This window comes from Rhipicephalus microplus, chromosome 5 (genome assembly GCF_043290135.1).
Source record: "Rhipicephalus microplus isolate Deutch F79 chromosome 5, USDA_Rmic, whole genome shotgun sequence".
Lineage (NCBI taxonomy): Eukaryota > Metazoa > Arthropoda > Arachnida > Ixodida > Ixodidae > Rhipicephalus > Rhipicephalus microplus.
In genome coordinates, this window is record NC_134704.1 from 95285576 (window position 1) to 95305528 (window position 19953).

General features: G+C 41.6%; 1 protein-coding gene across 2 annotated transcripts in view; it reads right to left on the reverse strand.

The window, feature by feature from the left end:
• Positions 1–19953, reverse strand: part of botv (exostosin like glycosyltransferase 3) — a 36439-nt gene that overhangs the window by 15919 nt on the left and 567 nt on the right. The window contains exons 2-9 of one of the 2 annotated variants that reach the window (XR_012895400.1): positions 19683–19847; positions 17194–18694; positions 14683–14784; positions 11532–11686; positions 10526–10653; positions 6300–6444; positions 5248–5376; positions 2849–3111 (exon numbers count right to left, since the gene is read on the reverse strand). Coding sequence is in view for 1 of the 2 variants with exons in the window: in XM_037425184.2 (XP_037281081.1) it covers positions 2902–3111; positions 5248–5376; positions 6300–6444; positions 10526–10653; positions 11532–11686; positions 14683–14784; positions 17194–18694; positions 19683–19847 (2535 nt within the window). In the remaining variant the exon portion in view is untranslated. Of the gene's footprint in view, positions 1–832; positions 3112–5247; positions 5377–6299; positions 6445–10525; positions 10654–11531; positions 11687–14682; positions 14785–17193; positions 18695–19682; positions 19848–19953 lie in introns of those variants that run through there. The other variant, XM_037425184.2, reaches the window with a different exon arrangement.

The window sequence follows — 19953 nt, forward strand, 5'->3', positions numbered from 1 at the left end:
CTTTCCGAGTAGCACTGATCTTCTTAAATACACACTGTTCAAGCTTACACGCTACCTCTTTGCTTTGTCAGACTTGTAATCCGTTGAGATCAGTACTTCACATCTTTTCTCTTTTGTCCCTTCAGCCAGCCAACTAGCAATGGTTTTTCAAGTAACAGAAAAAAAATTGCATTTGAACAATAACCAAATAAATTTGACAGACAATTAGGCCAGTGAAGGCATAGTGGACAATATCTGTTCTTTAAAGGGGCTCTGAAACACTTTTTTGAGTAACCATGGAATTAATTCACTGGAACAGCACCTCACAAAACGCCGCAAAAATTTCAAGAATCCGTCTAATACGAGCGAAGTTACAAAGATTTCTCACACGCTGCAATCACATTCTTTCTTCTCTTGTCAAGACGAAAGCGCTGGAAGCTGAGCAGGGAGGGAGGGGAGGGGCAAACAAAAAACGCCGCTTGCGCCTCGTGACCTTGAGCACTTTTTTCTTTTTTTCTTCGAATACGCAACTTTTTCAGTGCGATCGTGCGCGCACGTGTGGACAAGTGACGGCCTTTCGCGGCGACCTCTGTAACAACCGAGCACGCCATGTTCAAATTAGCCAATGGCTGATAGATGGGCTTACTGGGATTATTTTCCGTGATTTGTCGAGATAAGAGAAAGCTATTTTTGATGATTTATTGTGAATTCCAGGCCGCATGCTGTGCTATAATATTTGGCTCGCGTGTTGTCAGGAATCTCTACTACTAATCGGCAGTGTTTTCTGACCATGCTCAAAAAGTGTTGCAGGGCCCCTCTAACTGTAACAACTATGACACAAGTTGAGATATACTAAAGTGGACAAAAAAGCACTCTTTTATTGTTTTAATTTCTTCACAACTGGGGTCTGAACCCACGACCCTCGAATTACGTGTACGATTCTCCACCAGTTGAGTTGCAACAGACGGCACTTCCCCGACCAATATGTTGCGTATATCTGCGTGAGTAATCACTGGGAGTTTTAGCCAGTGAAACTCTTTCAGCCATAGCTGTACAGAACCTTTTTATAATCTGCAACTGCACTCGCCCGCATTGCACATGCACCCAACTAATAGCACTGCCTGTTATGCTTCAAGGGAAGCCGATGTCCTAGATGCTCATGTTGGGGCTTGTCGATTATGTATGGTCATATAAAGATAGCTGAACCTACATTTTCCACAACATAGCATAAGCAAACTGCATTTGAACACATTGTTTGCAGAAGTGATTTGCTGTCGTTAGTTGGGCTAACTGCATCGCAGAAAAGCTGATTGATTGATATGTGGGGTTTAACATCCCAGAACCACCATATGATTATGAGAGATGCCGTAGAGGAGGAATCCAGAAACTTTGACCACCTGGTGTTCTTTAACGTGCACCCAAGTCTGAGCACACGGGCCTACAGCATTTTTGCCTTCATGGGAAATGCGGCCACCACAGCTTGGATTCGAGATTCAGCAGCTGAGTACCTTAGCCACTAGACTATCGCAGCGGGACATCACAGAAAAGATCGCTTTATAATTATGAAAAGGGTCTATTGGTAGAACACTGTGTGAGTAATTCGAAGGTTGTGGGTTTAAATCCTAGACAAAAAAAAGGGCTTTTTTGTTAACCCAAATTCCTCTCAATTTATGCAATAGCTATTACAGTGCAGTTAAAAACAATAAACCTATGCTTAATTATCTCCATTGGCTAAATTGTCTGTGATACACTTAAACCTCATTATAACAAAGTTGCGTCTTACTCAAAAATAGCTGTGTTATATCCAAGATTTGTTATAGAGGTATATTTTCTAACACTATATCTAGTGCAATACCAAATTTCATTTACTTCCCTATAACCAGTATTTCGTTATATATTGGTCAGTTACAGTAAAAGCTCGTTTATCCAGACCTCATTAACTCAGAAATTCGGTTAACTTGGACTCGTGGCGCAGTTCCGGCAAAACTGTGTATATTTCAATGAGGTCAAATGCTCATTGATTCGGAGGGATTTAGTCGCGCACCGGTTATCTCGGACAACTCTGGAGAGAACTATTGGGACTCCAGAGTCGCCTGATCTCGGCGGCTTGGAAGCTCAAGCACCGCTTGCCATAACCGACGGCAGAACCGAAGTTTTGGAGAAACCGAAACCGAGCGAACTGCATCAGAATATGACGATGGCGATAGTGAATGAGGAAGAGTGGCTAGGTGGCGCTAATCACCACCTAGCGGAAGCGCTTGGGCCACCGGTGCATTCAGTGTTTACTAACAGCTGCTCGCTACGCCCATGCTACGCCTACTGGTGTACTTCGTGTCTTGGTTCTTTGTGTTGTGATGTCGCATGTTGCGGCTGTGTTTGTGCGCGCTGTCGCGGCCATCGCGCTTCATGGCGACCGTCACAGGAGTTAAGGGGCCACAGAAGCCAGCAAATGATCTTGAAATAAAGGTTATGATTTTGAAATACGTGATGAGCCGACGCGACATCGCCGCACCATGCAGGAGGCCAGCGAAGCCCTCGCTGACCTCGAGGAGTTCTGCATTCGTTTTCGGGACAGTGAACGTGCGCACCAGCACCTGATGGGATTAAATAAGATCGTTCTGTCAGAAATTCTGACGGCGAGGCTGGCAAAACTAACGCACTTTTTTAATAAATAAAGGTTTGTCTGTGTTGTTTTTATGGTCTGTTCGATAATTCGGAATTCGGTTAACTCGGACATTTTCTCCAGTCCCAAGAGATCCGAGTTAACGAGCCTTTACTGTATATTGAGGTTTGAGTGTATTCTTCTAGTTGTGGCTCACGAAGAAACAAGCCCCTCCAAAAATTTCCCTTCATTAATTCAACAAGCTACCTGTTGTCAAGTGTGATGAAGATACATGTGCGTGGATGACTGATGAGAAATGCTCAGATGAACTTGAAACACTTTTGCCTGTCGTGCGGTATGCGAGTCTTGAAGAGAATGGAGTCAAGCCGGAACTGGGTGTACAGCAGAGGCATGTAGCCGTACACCTTGACGAAAAAGTTGAGGCAGGTGTCTCGCTCGTGGAAGTGGGAGTCGTCGGCCGACAGCGACACTGTGCAACCAGGACACCGGAACGTCCATCGTGTTGTAACCTAGTACAGAAAGTAGCGAGGAAAAAAAAACACTTCAAGGGTCTAAGAACACTCTTTTAAAGCATAAAGTTTCAAAATAGTAACATTTAAAATTGACCAAACTCTTTAACAGTATTGACCACTGCAGGTTTTACGGCACATCGCAATGTATGTACTGTCTTAACGAATTAAAATGCAGTACCGTAGGGCAAAATAATGGATGCACTTTCTTTTTCCACCATACATAGTTTGTGTCTACAACAGTTTTAACTAGAACATGCACATTAAAGCCAAGCTTATTTTTAGCTGCCAGTTTCATTACAATGTGATGCTATAATCTCAAGCGATTGCACTTGCCAGTCGTTAAACCCAAAATTTTGATTCTGTGCTTCAATCAATGAGGCCTGTGGGCCATGGGTGCATAAACAAATAATTAGTATGTCATATCTGCATCTAGTTCTAGTCACTACAACATAAGCCCATGCGCATTGCCTCCGAGATGTTTCAACCCTGCAGAAGCCACTCTGATAAGCAATGCATTCTAGATTATCCTCTTGTTACGCATCACATCCAGAGAGCAGTATTTTTTTTTTTCTTTCTTCCAGCCCACTTTTGATATTAAGGACTATGGGATCAAACAAGCTTCTTCTCACAACACCGCTCAATTTTAAACAAAACCTATTTGTATTTCTAATCGCACGAGGGCCATTAAACAAGAATGCTGTACTGAGGCTCCTCTATGTATAAATTACTCTTTAATTAATTCACTTAATACTGCAAACCACGCAAGGTTTAAACAGGAGATGACTATGCCTTTTATCTGAACTAAAATTCTGTTGCCTGGCTTTTTTAGGAGATGTGAAATGTCATCTTATACCACTGGGCATCACAACACAGATATTTCGCGAGAACAAAATTTAAAATACTCCTTAGAAATCTGCACTCCTTCCAAAGTTTACCCTTCTGTTCTAATGATGCAGCTACAGAACACAAAAGTGTGCGGATGCACCGCAGCTGGTGCATAAATGAGCTCCAAGTACCTATTGCAACACGCCATCTAATAACTGATCGCAAATGAGATCCGCAGAAAAGCACAAGATGGCAGAGGGGTTACGAAAAGAATGACGGACAACCACGTGACCGTAGCCGAAGCCAAAAGGAAATTCATGCAAATTTTTTAAAAAGAAAAGCTTCAAATTGAGAAAAAATTTGTCCTGGTCCGGGGATCTAAGCCGGGACCGATGTCTCTTCAGGATGGTCGCTCTACCAATTGAGCTGACGGGAGTGATAGCGATTTGCAGCACGAGGGCAAATTAATCCACAAATTGACGAACGCAGACCCAGGATATTACAGATGAATAGGGGTGGGCAAATATTCAAAAATTTCAAATAATAGACGAAATAGTGCCATTTGATTTGATACTCGCATCTACGGTAATTGTGAATATTCGAAATACCAAATTTTTGAAAAATAAACAGCAATGCCAAGAAATCCTGGAAAGAACGAGATGTTAAGACAGTGCAGGATAACTTTTCTCGTCTTCATCATTGGTTTACCCAAGCGCATGCAGCCTGTGTATAGTTGCAGAACTATCGACGCTTTATTGATCACACGATGAATCGTTTTTGTTGAAAACTCTAGTGTTACCAAAGCGACAGCATCGTAAATCCGGTATGTTTACCATGACATTTGTGATGTTCAATCATAAAAATTGCTTAATATTCATGGGTCAGTTTTATTTAAAATTTCATAATAAATAACAACCTTGAATACCGTATTTGAGCCTGCAGTTAAAAATATTTCTCAGGTTCTAGTTGCTCCTGCATAAGAGCTTGCCTCAGTTTAAATAACTGTGGAATTTTTTTGTGGTTTAGAAGTAATTGTAGCATTCTTTTTGTTTTGTTGCAAATAAACCATTACAAAAAGAGTGTAGGATTTCAGGCCTGATTTGAGAATTGTTGCCTTACAACCGTAGGGCTGCTTCGAAAATGGTTGCCTTATAACACGTAAACTATTTGAACAGTATTCTATTTGTATTCGTATTTGACAATGTGCCATCACTTTTCATTTCAATCTTAAATTCACTAATTGCACACTCCTGAAATTCCCTTTCATAGACAACTAATCAAAAACCACAGTCATTTGGTCGACGGTACCTTGAGGGGTGGTTTCCGGGTGATGTGGGAGACTAGGAAGTTCATTGCTATGTCCTCGCAGTTCATGTACTCGTCCACCTTGTCACGGATGGCTTGGGGCATCACGTAGGTGTACACGTACGAGTAGTACTGCACAGGTAGGCACAAGGGGGACAATTTGCGAAAAATGCCACAGCTCTCGTCGTTCGAAACATACATGTACCTTTGGCAATTAATTCAAGTGACCATGCGACCTCACACAGCCACTACGTAGTTTTGAAATCCACCTTTCAAAGGGGAAATCCCTGCCCTTTAGAGTAGGTACGGTAATAGTAGAGCATACGATTCCTCTCCGCTTAGAATGTGGATGTGACTCTTACCACTGCACCGGCCTTAACTTGCACCCCACCGTTGACTAAGGCTGTAATAGTGGATTTGCAAAAGGCTTTCAAAATAATACTTTTTGATATTGAAGGATCTTCTCAAAGGGTTTCAATGACCACTGTGAAACTTTTATGCATTTAGGTTGCATACTATTTCTCCTTTGCTTTTATTTTCGCTAGTGGCAGGCATAAATTACCTTAACATATCAAATTTGCCTTACTGACAGACACATCCTTACCAAAACACATTTTGCATAGATTTCTTTACATAAGACACCAACTAAAACACCTCATTAGCAAAGACACCAGGATGGGTGTCGAGAGACGGAGTACATATGTATGCACAGTCATCACATTTTTAAACCTGAGAGAAATGGGTAAGCACAGCAAGAAAGTGCAATGGTGTACTTATTTAAGAGACAACCCAAACTTATCACAGAGTGATGTGGGACATTTATAGGTGCGGTGCTTCGTAAAGCAATGAATATGATGGTTGTTTAAAATGTTTAGGCGTCCGTACTAGCCTCCATCACATTTCATGTTTATCAGCCAAAGAAAGCTCCAAGTTTAACCAGAAGATACATTCACACCTGCCTTCCTTTGATATGCAGTCCACTTGACAAAAGACTGCAAGCAAAGTGAATCACAACTCCCAGAACATCCAGTAGACAAACAAGACGCTATGCTTACTTTGTGAAAGAAAGCAGCCCCCATCAGCACCATGGACAGTTCACAGGAGTAATTGCTGTTGTAGTACCACGACTTGTGGTTGATGTCCCATGCATGGTAGCGGCCGGGAAAGCCCACAATGCGGTCCCGAGCTTCACGCCAAACCCTGGGCCCAAGAGTAGCAGAATTTGTGTTGGCATAAACCAGGCAACTTTCAATGGCAACACAGCTCCGCCGATTACTGCCAAAGATCAAGTAGCAACAGCCACAGCATTGGAGCCGATCGGGACATGGGATGTGATACACCTATACTGTGCTAGTATATTTTTCTGCAAGCAGTTACATGGCCACAAGTACTATGACATGACAATGTGCTCTTTGTCTCCTTGATATGAAAATGTGCTTTGGTGGGCGACCAAAGGCGTCAGTGATTGGTTACCATTACGCAGAGCACAGCAAAACATGGCACAGCACAAAAAAATGTAGACTGGAAGTTAGTATCAAATAAAGGCTTTCCTGGGCGCCCGCAGTCTAAACTCCGCTATAACAAATTGCTCATGAATAATAAACATTTCTACTACAACTTTGAACTTAATCGCGTTGAAGAAATACACTCGCGTGGCAACCAATCAAGTCGCGGAGACTCCACTGGGCGAAATGCCTCATTGTAGGGAGAAAGGAGCGGTAGTGGCATATCATCACATTGTCAATCGCATCCAGTATCTGTACTCTTTGCTAACGCCAGAAGTGTTCTCTATAAACGTTGTGCCCTCTCATTCATTATAGATACATGCGATGTGAAAATAGTAGCTTTAACTGAAATGTGGCTTTCCGTGCAAACAACAGACTCAAATATTTCACGAGGCAAACAACTTTATGGTTTATTACTGCGACCGCACCGAGCATAGAGGAGGAGGCATACTACTTGTGGTCTCGAAGGACATACCATCATTACCAATCCAAGTGAACAGTTTGCTATAAATAACCTGGGCTTTACTAACTTTAGGTAACAGTAAGCTGGTTCTGGGTACCTGCTACAGATTACCTTCCTCACCATCCACATCTGTTAACGAACTGCATGACTCCATCAACACAGTAAGCTCTTGTTTCCCTTCTTTACCTATGTTTTTACGCGGAGATTTTAACTTCCCAAACATAACGTGGAACGCAATGCCGATACGTATTTCCCCTTTTTCACAGCAGAGTGAGGATTTTTCGAATACATGCTCTGTTTATTGCTTGACTCAGTAACTCAAGCCACCAGAATTAAAATTAATGCAGCAAGCACTCTCGACTTAATACTGGCAACACATCCTGACATCGTCTCCAACGTTACATACTTACCAGGAATCAGCGACCACATCTCGCTAAACTTTGTCATCAATATTAGCCCTAGTAAAAAGACTAAACAGCACAAATGCATACGATACTACCGGAAAGCTAACTTCGAAGCAATAAATAATGAGCTAACTCACTTTTACGATGATTTTGTTAGAGATTTTGAATCTCGTTTCCTTCAATCTAACTCGGACCTGTTCGCATGCACAGTCCATAAATTGATCGAGAAGTACATCCCTAGTCGCACACTCATTTCCAATCCTCAAGCACAGTGATATTCCAGTCATCTAAAACGCCTATCCAATCGAAAAAAGTGATTCTTTCGTTTAGCTTAAAACTCGCCTTCACCTTCGTGCTGGAGAACTTACAAATCTGCTGCAAACACTTACTTATGAGCTCTAAAAACTGCAAAAAACAACTACCTAACTAGAACACTACCTGAAAATGAAACAATGAAGAATAACACTAAAATGTTTTGGCAAATGATAAACCCAACTACTAACAACACTATATCACTAGAAAATTCATCTGGAAATAATATTCTCGATAACATGTGCCCATCAGTAATTAATAATTCATTTTCAAGCCAGTACTCTAAATCTGGTAACATCATACTCCCTCAAGCGCACCAATATATTTACATGCCCATGGATCCAATAATTATCGAGGTACCTTGAATATTGAAGCTAATAGATAAGTTACCATTCCACTCCGCTCCTGGCTATGATGGCATTAATAGCAAATTCCTTAAAAACACTAACGTAGTTAGTTCTATGATACTAAGTAAAATATTCGGACAATCATTGAGTACTTGTCAACATCCAAAGGAATGGAAAATAGGGAAGGTGGTTCCAATCTACAAATCTGGCCCCAGAAATTCACCCCTTAATTACCGACCCATATCATTAACAACTAATTGTTGCAAATGATTAGAACATGTAATCTTCTCGAATCTTGCTAACTTTCTAAAGTCTAACTCATACTTTGCTAAAACGCAACTGTACTCCTGCGAAACACGGCTTGCTTCGTTTACTCATCATCTGCATCAAATACTGGAACGATCATCTTGCGTTGACAGTATTTTTTTAGATTTTAGCGAAGCATTTAACAAGGTTTGCCACAAATTACTGCTCTTAAATCTAAGCTTGCTAAATATCGACACTAACCTTCTTAAATGAATAGAACATTTTCTCTCTAATCGCTTCCAATTCGTAACTGCTAACGACCATCATTCATCACTCACTGAAGTACAGTTAGGTGTGCCTCAAGGTTCAGTATTGGGCCCTTTATTATTTCTTGTATATATTAATGATCTAACTTTTTCAATAACTTCTAACATACATCTGTTCGCAGATGACTGTGTTATCTACCGTGAAATTACCAATGTTGATAATACTAAAACACTTTAAGGTGACCTAAATAATATAGCTAATCGGTGCAATAACTGGTTAATAAAACTTAATATTGAAAAAAGTAATAATGGGCGTATCAAGAACTAACACGAATCATAACAACTACCATCTAAACAACATTCCCTTAGATACCATCTTGCCTTATAAATATCTTGGCGTGCACATCACAAATAACTTAAGTTGGACAACTCATGTAGAGTACGTAATTAACAATACTAATCGCATGCTCGGCTACTTACGACGTAACTTCTCCAAAGCACCCTCTTCCTTAAAACTAAGACTCTGTAAGTCTCTCATACGCTCTAAACTTGAGTATGCATCTGCCATGTGGGATCACAGTCATGCTAATCTCACCACCTCTCTTGAACTAGTACAAAATAACTCTGGTAGGTTCATCCTCTCTAACTACAACCGCACTGCAAGTATGACTTCAATGAAAAATAACTTATCACTTATTCCATTGACTCACCGACGAAAAATCGCCTGTCTTTCGCTATTTCGTAACATTTTCTATCACCCAACATTTCATAATGACCTGATACTCCGGCCTCTGTACATCTCAAACCGTGTTGATCATAAGCGTGTTGATCATCGCAATAAGGTAGGAATCGCATCACGTCACACTAAGTCTTTGTTTCAGTCATTTATTTCCCGCACATGTCATTGCAACCACCTTCCCACGAATGTCGCAATCACCACTGACTTCAAACTTTTTCACGAAACATTAGCTAACATTGTATAACCAGGAAAATCTATTACCCATACTTATTGCTTTAGTTTTTTTTTTTTAAATTTTGGAAATGACTATTTTTGTATATTCTGCAGAAATGTTGATATTATCTGTCTTTTATTGTTTTATTTGTATTTTTCATGTATTTACCCACTCCCCTCTTCAATGGCTTTTGGCCCTGAGGGTATCATAAATAAATAAATAAATATTGAATACTGTTGGACCCATGTATAGTTAAAAAGCAACTGTGACCTTTATATTATGCCATAGCTAAATCATGGGGCATAATGGGTATCCTGCCATTAGTTCGCACTATGAAAGGGTTGCAATTTCTCTCAGTAAATCTTTTACTCTTGTTCTTAATAGCTCTGGTTTTGTTAGTATATATTCTTTGTTCGTACTATTCTTGTAAGAAGGTTCTCTAAAGTATGCACACTCCTTGGGCTGCTATACGCACTCAAACCTCACTATAACGAAGTTGCATCTCACACGAAAATAAGTTTGTTTTATCCCAAACTTGGTTATAGAGGTATATTCCTAGCACAATATCTACTGCAAAACTATTCCTCACTCCTTTATAACCAATATTTCGGCATATCCAGGTTTGTTATATTGAGGTCTGAGTGTATATCTCTCAAGACTAGTGAAGCTGTTTAGCGTAGGCCACTGTTTCTAGTATAGAAATGAGGAAAAAGTCAAGTAAATGTCACGAAGCAAAAAGGAACAAACACTTAAAACTTGGTAAAAAACCCAACAAGAGCACACACCTGAATCCGAACACTATTTCATCGTGGCGGAGATGCGTGTCGTCATCGACCGAGAGCACCGCTTCTGTCTCGATAGCTGAGAAGGGTAGGAAGCGATTGTTGAGGCTGTTCTTTTTTGCACGCACCACCTGGGACAAAAGAAAAAAAGAAGAAACTTGAAAAAAGAATGGTGCCACACACACAAACAAAAAAAAAAAAAAACAGGCAACGGCATGGTAGAAGAGCCGTTTCGACTATGAATCATGTGCGAGACCATGGAGACGATACAAATTTACCTGATACGGTGGACTGTGTAATTTACAAGTAGTGCAAGTTAACAATTTTTCTGAATTTATTATAGCTGACATGAAAAATATCTGGGCATTACAGGACTTGAAAAATCTACCTCTATCACTCTTATTTGTTTGCGTAAAAATTTAAACATGAAAGAAATCAAACAACAGATGGAATTCACCACCCAAATGCTACAGTTTTGTTTACTGACTATTTTAAATAGGTTACACAAAGGAAATGATCTTGACGTATCCACTCTGTTGCTGAAAAGCCTACGTGACATATTCATATGATTGCCTGCGTTGGCGTAGGTTCACCTGTTGTTTTCTTTTTGTTTATTGCTGTCTTCATCACTACGGATATTTTTCCCTCTGTTTTTAAAATGTTTACACAATACCTTTGTTCATTATTTCTTACCGTGTTTAGTTACTGTTTCTGCTGTTTTGTTCATGCATTAGATATAGGGCACACCTTGAACTGCTGTAACCCCTCAGTGTGTGAGGTGGGCAGGTTCTCCTCAAGCTGCTCAGCGCAGCTTTTTCGCCTGGTCTCCTCTCAACCTTGTTGCTCAATAAACTTAATTCAATTCAATTCAAACTAAATATGTAGTAATATTTTTGTTCCCCTAAATCTACAAACCCACCATAAACAAAGCACGGTTTGACCACAGGGCATAATGATGTCTAGATGCCACAGCTATCGCATATTCTGGATGAACAATGGCCCAACTTGCCTCAATGGGAACACCAATGTCAGGCCATCGCAGATCAGGAGATGGCGGCTTCAAGCTGTTCCACACGACGATGACCTTGTTCAGGTGCGGAAGGCTGTGCAGCCGCTGAAGCGAGTCGATCAGCACCGCCTCTCGCTCATATGTTAGCATCACCACTGCATTTACACAAGGACGGGTTGGCATTACGGCTGTGCTAGTTGAGGCGAGGAGAACTCATTTCTGTACTGTATGTGCACCGAGCTAATTTCATGATGTATTGTCACATAAAATAGGCCCTAAATACTACCGCAATAAAATCACACTACACTCTCAATAAACGAAACCTGGAGGGGCTGGAAATATACTGCTAGTCTCTCGGACAATCCGCATGCGTGCCTGACGAAGAGAACGAAGCGCTGCCTCCGCTCGATCTGCACAGAGGTCAACAAGAACAACAGCGACAACCACAGCAGCTGAAATGGTCAGCGCTGCCACTGCTTCTATAAATAAATCTCGTATATAGTCTACACCGCAAACGATTCGTAGCATTTAGATGGAGATGCAGGGCACCGATCCCCATCCTTCACCCTGCACCAATTAACAAAAGTTCTATTTAATAATAGGAGAACAAGGGTGCACATTAAACTATTATAACCGATCACAGTTAAGGCAGTTGTTCCTGTGAAGCAGTAATTCTGTTTTCAAGACATTTGTTTTAACTCAGAGTTTACTATAAAAATATTTTCTAGTGCCTGAAATTGCGTCAACGAAGCAAAAGAACATAATTCGAAGCAAGCAGACCCCAATAACTGAATTTAGGTTCATGTGCAGTGTATTACATGTGAAATAGTGATCTTCAGAGTAATATTGGGTGCTTGTATGGGTAAGAGCAGGTACACCATTGCAATCTGGTTATTTCAATAAAAACACCACAAAACACAGCATCAACACATAAGTGGACTCTGCATTCAGCAGCAATGCTCATTTTGAAATTCATAAGACACTAAGAATCTTTCACGTAAGAACACTAACCAAATGAAAAAAACATTCCAGTAAAGACAGCCCACCAAAAGGTAAAGGTCATTATGGGGTTAGCAGCTTTTTAAACTTTTCTAAGGCTCAGCATTTCAGTCTTCTCCCCAAATTTGAAAAGCATACTGATACCGAAATTTTCAGTAGTTGTTACATTGTTTTCTTACATAAAACGAAAGACCAAATGCTCAAGAGCCTGGAAAATGTGCTGGTATGCATAAGTGCACCCTGAAAAATTATCACGTGTACACTGATAGAAGTGACATTTACCTTTTAGAGCATACTTTGGAGCAGGAAAAGTACTGCTTTTGAGCAGCCATTAAGCGTTTTCATAGCGGAAAAAATGCTACTTCGGAGCACCTATTGGTGTTTCAGGAGCAGATACAAAATTTGCCGTACAGTAATTGGAGTTCAAAGCCTTGTCAAAGCATCTTGTAAATATAAATATTTATGATAGAATATATTTAGCAGAGAACAATTATGTAAATTTCCAGAAGCAAACAATCAAAAATATGGCTGGTTGTAAAAAATTTGCAATGAATTGAGCTATATATTTGAAATTGTAGTATTCATGGCAGAAATAAAATCATTCCAGAAAAGCTGAGCACCACAATTAAGAAGTAACCACAGTACCATATAACTGTTGACAAATAAGCAGTAAATACTTGGTACGAGATAAAAACAATCCTGCTCATTTTCACACTTCACCATACTTGCCTGCCCATCTAGCTGAAAAAACAAAAACAGCCAAAAGAGCTACATGCTTGATATGCCAATTGCTGTTGCATAAATGAGATCAGAGCTAGGAGTGTGTGAATATTCTAATGCTTCGAACGAATAATGCAGTGTTCAGATTCACTTTGAATCAAATTTAAATAATTGAAAATTTCAAATTATTCGGGACGAGCGAACAGATGCATATTAGTCCAGATATCACACCCTGCACAGGTGGTTTCACTGCGATAAAGAGATGCTAAGCCGTGAAAGCACCTATTCAAAAGAAACCTGCACTGCCGCAAAGCCCCACTTCAAGGTGAGGATAGTACCCTAACCTCAATTCATTTCTTCTCATTTAAAAGCTTGTTATACCAACTTATATGCTTTAAGAATATCAAACATAAAAAATTGAAATGTTTTACAGGCTATCACTAGCATTCTACCAAAAGTCAAATCCTGCTACTATTAAAGGTTATTGCTACTTCCATCAAAGAAAAAAAAAAGGCATTTGCAGAGGCCTTGTTTTAATACTTGAAAAATATTGTGCAGGTTAGTTTGGTCATGACAAATATGTCCCATTTTCTGTATAATATGTGATATATGTATGTACTATTGGAATTCGATTCGAAATTATTCGACCAAAACCACTATTTGCTTCGAACCTTAAATTCCCTATTCGCACAAGCCTAATCAGAGCCGATAACCCTGTACACTGGGATGACTTACGAGTCAGTCAAACAGTAAACGTTTGTCACTTCAATTCTCTAAGTGAAATTCCGAAGCAGGTTTGGAGCGATTACTAACGAAAATTGCGGTTTGGAGCCGCATTTTTCTTTTGGAGTGATTGGAGCAGCACTTCCATCCCTGCATTTCTTTAATCTTTAAAAGCCTGTTACGGTTTCATGTGTACCCTGACATCACAACATGGCATGATGACCACGTTACGCACTCACACAAGACCTCGAGACATTTTCGTGGCAGCTTCGCTGGTGATGCAGAAGCAGCCATTTTCAATGTTCTTTGGGTGACGTGCAAGCGGCCATATTTTATGTCTTGCTACATGACGTCATCACAACCAGCCCCACTGGTGTGTGAAGTCGCCAGAATTCACACTGCAGCCCAATGTCACGCGAGTGCTGGTGTGACTAGGTGCACAATGCGAAAAATCGCCTTCAATGTCAAAATAATGCATAATATTGGCTTTTACAGACGTTTACACTTGCCCAGAGCGGTCCCTGTATACAAGAGATTTGCATGGCGGAGTAGACTCTGCTTAGAAAATCGACGTCAGTGCACCTTCAACACTAAGTTGTTTGCGTCTTGACAGCAAAAAAATGTCTGGTACCCAAAAGTGTTCTGCGACACCAACTTTACTGAACTAAGCTGGTGGCAACAAGTTTCCAGCTGTGAAAGCAGCCCTCACCAGTGAATTGCTCCCTGGGAACATTTCCACCGAGAACTTCACCAAACTCCTTTCCAGAGCCACCGGCACCTTGAGCAACTGGCCTGAAGCCAAAACTAGAGCCTGAAAATGTAAACAAAGTAAAACCTTGTTGATTCGGATTTCACGGGACAGCGAAAAAATGTCCGAAATAAGCAAATGCATAATTATCGAAAGTCTCAAGGAAAAAGTAGCCAAATATACATTACATCAATGCACTTTTATTTTCCCAGCAATTATGTAAATCTAGTAATTCTGTTGCATATGAGCAATTTAATAACTGTGATTTTCACCATTTGCGACTTCACTCACAATGTGAACGCAGCTCAGAACCTGATGTCTTTACCGAAAACGGTCTGAACTCGTACTTTATTATGTACTAACAACACCACGGTGGGTGGGTGACCACACATTTCTGAAAGCCCACAGCCAAACAATATCATTTTTGTTTCTTCATTTTGCACACTTATGGTACTTCACAATCCGCATGCTGCTAATCACTGCCAAAATTAATCACCATACAGCCAAATGTGACTAAATTAACGAGTTTGATGCCATTAAATAATCTACGAGCTCGCTGGGTCAAGTGAACACATCCGAAGTATCCAACTTTCTACATTAACAAGTCAGATTAATGAGCTTTCACTGTATCAATAGTTCCAAAAGTATAGCTCGGAGAGAGAAAATATTGGGAACTGTTAAACCTATCATATGTACATTTCAAAAGTCTACTGGAGCTTTGAAATTTCACAGTTGTGAAAGAATGGCACCACTTTAGGTGCCTTACATGGCTGGAACATGCAAATGTCTTTTGTCCATTTTTTTTTGTAGAAAATAATCATTTCTTTACAGAGTGGCTATGAGGACAGAACGATCCGTGGCTATGCTTCACTGGATCATCTCTGTAATTTTGTTTGTCTGGGACGATTCTTTGTTAAAAAGCTAAAGTTGGCTTTTACAACTATGCCCATGCTGTCTTTGTCAGACCAAGAACCCAAAGTTGTCATTCCAATATCTTGTTAGTATATTTTTCATTAGTCCCTTGCAAATGGATTTCGTGAAATTCTGTAAAGCGGCCCACGAGTTATGAAAGCAATAACTGAGAACTAGCTGTTAATAGCACAAAGCCACAAGACCAACCACAAGAATTTTTCAGAAAGGAAAGTTCCTGGTTAAAAAAAATTTGTTCTGGTTCGTGGATATAACTTGAGACCGAAGCTTTTTCACTCAATTAGAATGCTAGCAATTAGCAGCAAATGGGTGAATTAGTTAATGCGAAGCACATGAACACTTATTGCAAATGAGTTCTGTGGAATCTCACAAGGCAGCAGAAGGGTTCAGCATCTTTGTGTACTACAATGCTTCAACAAAGAGAAAATAAAGCTATTAGATGCAAAGCAGCTTGGGCTCGAGCTTAATCGGGTGTGCGGCGTAACTACCCTTACAGCGCATGCACGTCCCCTACCCCTCCCTCTCGCGCCTCACAACGCGATGCAGGCAGCGTCTGATAGCCAACGCTCACTCCCCTCTCTCTCCTCTTTTACGCTCACTTACTCTCTCGCCTTGCAACGCCGACGCAGGAAGTGTCTGCTTGCGAGTTTTTTTATTGAAAAAACCGACTGCTCGCGCTGCACGACCGTTCACAGGCCACCCCATATATATATAGGTACTAGATCTTGGCCTCCAACGTAGTGCCAGTGGGAGATTTCTTCTGTGCGTTATTGAACAATAAATGTTTGTAGCGCGCATCAACTAAAAATGAACTGCGGGTCTCTGTGACCAATCGGAGTCTTCTTTCTCTCATGACCCATTAGCAGTCATTGGCATGTTCCAGTAGGAAACACCGATTCATCACGGCGTGCTTTGCGCCTCTCCAGGTCTCTCCTGTGCAACGCCGCAATAAGCGCCAGCGTCAACGCCACAGTCATGTAAGCATTAGCGCCCACCGCGTCACATCTACACAAGGTTCTTTTTAGTGGGAGCTGGCGCAATCTTTTTCTTTTTTCTTCTCTCTTTTTTTGTATAGTTAGAGAAGATTTAGAAGCTAACCAGCTATGCTGAAAGTGCCTCCACTACAAACCACACATTTCTAAACAGATGTGAAGGAAATGTAATCACTTCAGCTTTATTTACATGCTGTATAATTTCAGCATCGCATCCCAATAACTACCCCATCCATACATCCTATCCCCACCACCCAATCAATACATCAGCTTTCATAAAACCATATCTATTATAATAGACAATGTTATCAGTCACTAATTCATTGATATTTATGACACATGGACAGAAAATTTATCAAGGCCTTTTATACTGTCCACATGCCAAGTTAATGTCATATGCCTTGATACTACACAGCACCACATTACTACTAGTACTACACAGCACAAAGCATACCATAAGTAATTTATGACTTGACACTGAGTCTTTTTCCCACCATATCATTTTTCTAGATGTAAACAAAATGAAATTAAACATCCTATCAACACTCACCCATGAACTTTGCCTCGGAAGGGAGTATAGGCTCTTGAACCCTGTATGGGTACATAGTGTGTGGGTCGAAATCTTCATTCCACACCTTTGCCTGATCATTCAGGGTGACGCTGAAGTTCCTCTGGTACGTCAATGAAGGAAATGGTGGCTCAATAGGGCCTAGCATCTCGTCCATCTCTGTGTTGGGTGCAGCTTCAATGGTGACTGGGCGAAAAGTGGCATTGAACACACTCGGCGACGGCTCCTCATGTGCGGGCGGAGCAGGTATCCCCAGTCGCGTGCGGACGAGGGAAAGCACAGCGTTGATCATGCGGGACGTCGTCGACAGGTAGCTCTCCCAGAGAAGACGGCCACGACGACGCAGCTCCACTATGTCAGCATCCAGGTAGGTGCGCAGGATAAAGTGGACCTCGGTCACCCGAGCCAGTGGCAGCAGAAGCGCTGCGCGTGACCAGTCGACAAACTCGGAGAATGGAAGCTCTACGGCGTCACCACCTAGAATGACAGGGATGGCCCCGTTTTGCATGCTTTCGCGGATGCGCACTAGGAACGTGGCTGTCGACACAAAGCCAGCTGGAGGTGCGAAGACAATCGAAAATGTTGACTCTCGCAGAAGCTGGGCGCGACTAGAGGGGTCACCGCACAGGAGCCAGTCATTTGGCGCAGAAGACACATTTTCAGCCGCCAAGCAACTGAAACTGAAGTTCAACTCATTGTCAAAGCCCCGAGACATTTTACCAAGAATGTTCACAATCATTTCATTCGCACGGGCCTCAATGGTAATGTTGGCGTCCTGTGCAAGCCTTCCCTGAAAGCTCAAAAGGTACCGCCGTCGTGCAGGCAATATCACTGGTGCCGACTCCCACGGTTGGGCCAGTTCCTTGCCCGAAGGAGCCGGCGTCAATGTGATGTCGAATTTCCGCCTGAAAGCCACGGCCTCCGCAGATGATTGCGCGATGATGGCTTGCTGCACGTGTTTTTCGGTGAGAATCGTGGTTCCACTTAGGTTGATTATGATATGATTGCGCCCACTTCCATTCCAATGAGTCAGCTGGCGAAGGTAACTCGCCACTGACCACGATGGCAAGTGACCACCGAGGATTACTACGTGGACGCATGCTGTGCTTGGATCAAACGTGGTGTGAACATTAGTGTCCAGTATCTGGGCGAGGGACGCACGCACATTTAACTCCGGGACTGAGTCGTCAGTGGGATAAAAATAAACAGGAAAGCCGGAAGTGAGGGAGCAGCGTGAGTAGTCAAAGCACGAATGCATCCGGCACTCTGGTGGTGCTGGTCTTGGCAGGTACAGTTGCCGCGCATCTTCACCCGTTAGAAGCTTCAGAGGCGGTCGGAGAAGAGGTATGTTTCGGTTCTCCAGCTCCTCTCGAGCATAGGCTGCCTGTTTTAGGGAAAGCTTGATGCGGTCCAGTTCAAGACGGTTTTTCGTGTAGCCACGTTTTGATTCTTCGACACTCTGGGTCAACGTGAAAATTTCGGCCTGCCAAAAAAAAAAAAGCACAAGAAAACACATATTTCATGCTTAACAGCAAGCAGTTACTAATAACAAGAGTTTAAGATGATTTTATGTGCAAAAGTTGGGTTAGCAAGTGTGGTACAAGCAAAATGAGGAGTTATTTTTGACAAAATAAGACGCACCCCCAAATGCAGACACTAGAGAAAAAACGGAAACAAAACAAGTGCTGAACAGATACCAGCTAGCCCAATTATCCATGCTGTGGAGGAGAATTATGATTGAGAAATTAAATTAAACAACGAATATTTCTGCACTCATGAACAACGTGGCAAAGAACTGAGGAGATCAACTCTCTCTGTTACAGTCGTAATAAAACAAACAATGAGAACTGAACAATGCACAGAGTAACTTACTTATTTAATAAAGAAGTGATAAAGCAAAGAGACGAAAGTTGGCATGAAAGTAAATGGTCACAGGTTGAACAAGAGGAACTGGCATCTTAGTATTTCACATGTCAGCTCTTCCGAATTGGCTACCAGACCACTGAGGCAGCATCGTATGTTCGAGATATTGCCATAATGTCGCATTCAGGGCATGCTGATTGGCTAGTTGAGGAAAAGTGGGCAAGCAGTAGTTGCCTCAGAATGTGGTCTCCCATCCATTTTCTGCCCAGTGCTACCCCTCACAGCCATAATCGTGGATATGGGAATCTCATCTACACCAAGCATCGCGTGAACTTGAACATTGAAGGTGCGTGACAAATAAACTTTTATATGCTGCCTGATAGTGTCAAGGCGGCCGAAGATGAGACGTTCGCTTTGTTCATTACGTAGCTCGCAACCAGCTGGTTTTTTTCACCGACTTCCTTTTTCTTTATCGTTTCTTTATTTCAGTTAAGTAGTTTATCTTATGCTGTGATTGGTTCCCATTGTTTGTTCATTAAATTTTATTTCACAGCTGCAGCCTGTGTTACATCCTGTCAGTAAATGCGTGAATATGAACGTTAACATACCTGCAGTCTTTGTCGCTTCTTTTCGAGGTCTCGAAGCTCGCTGCTGACGGACAATTTGATCCGAAGGAATTCTTCTATTCTCAGCTTTAGGTCCTCTAAGACATGAATGTCGTCAAGTTGGATGCGCCTCTGCAGGTCTGTCGCCGAATCCACTGTGCCCGCAAACTGCAACAAAATCCGAAATGAATTCCCTACAGCTACTGCGAAAAAGCAACCAGTCACCAGCACGGCACCAAAACACCGTACATCTTTTTTAAAGAAAAGAGAGAGA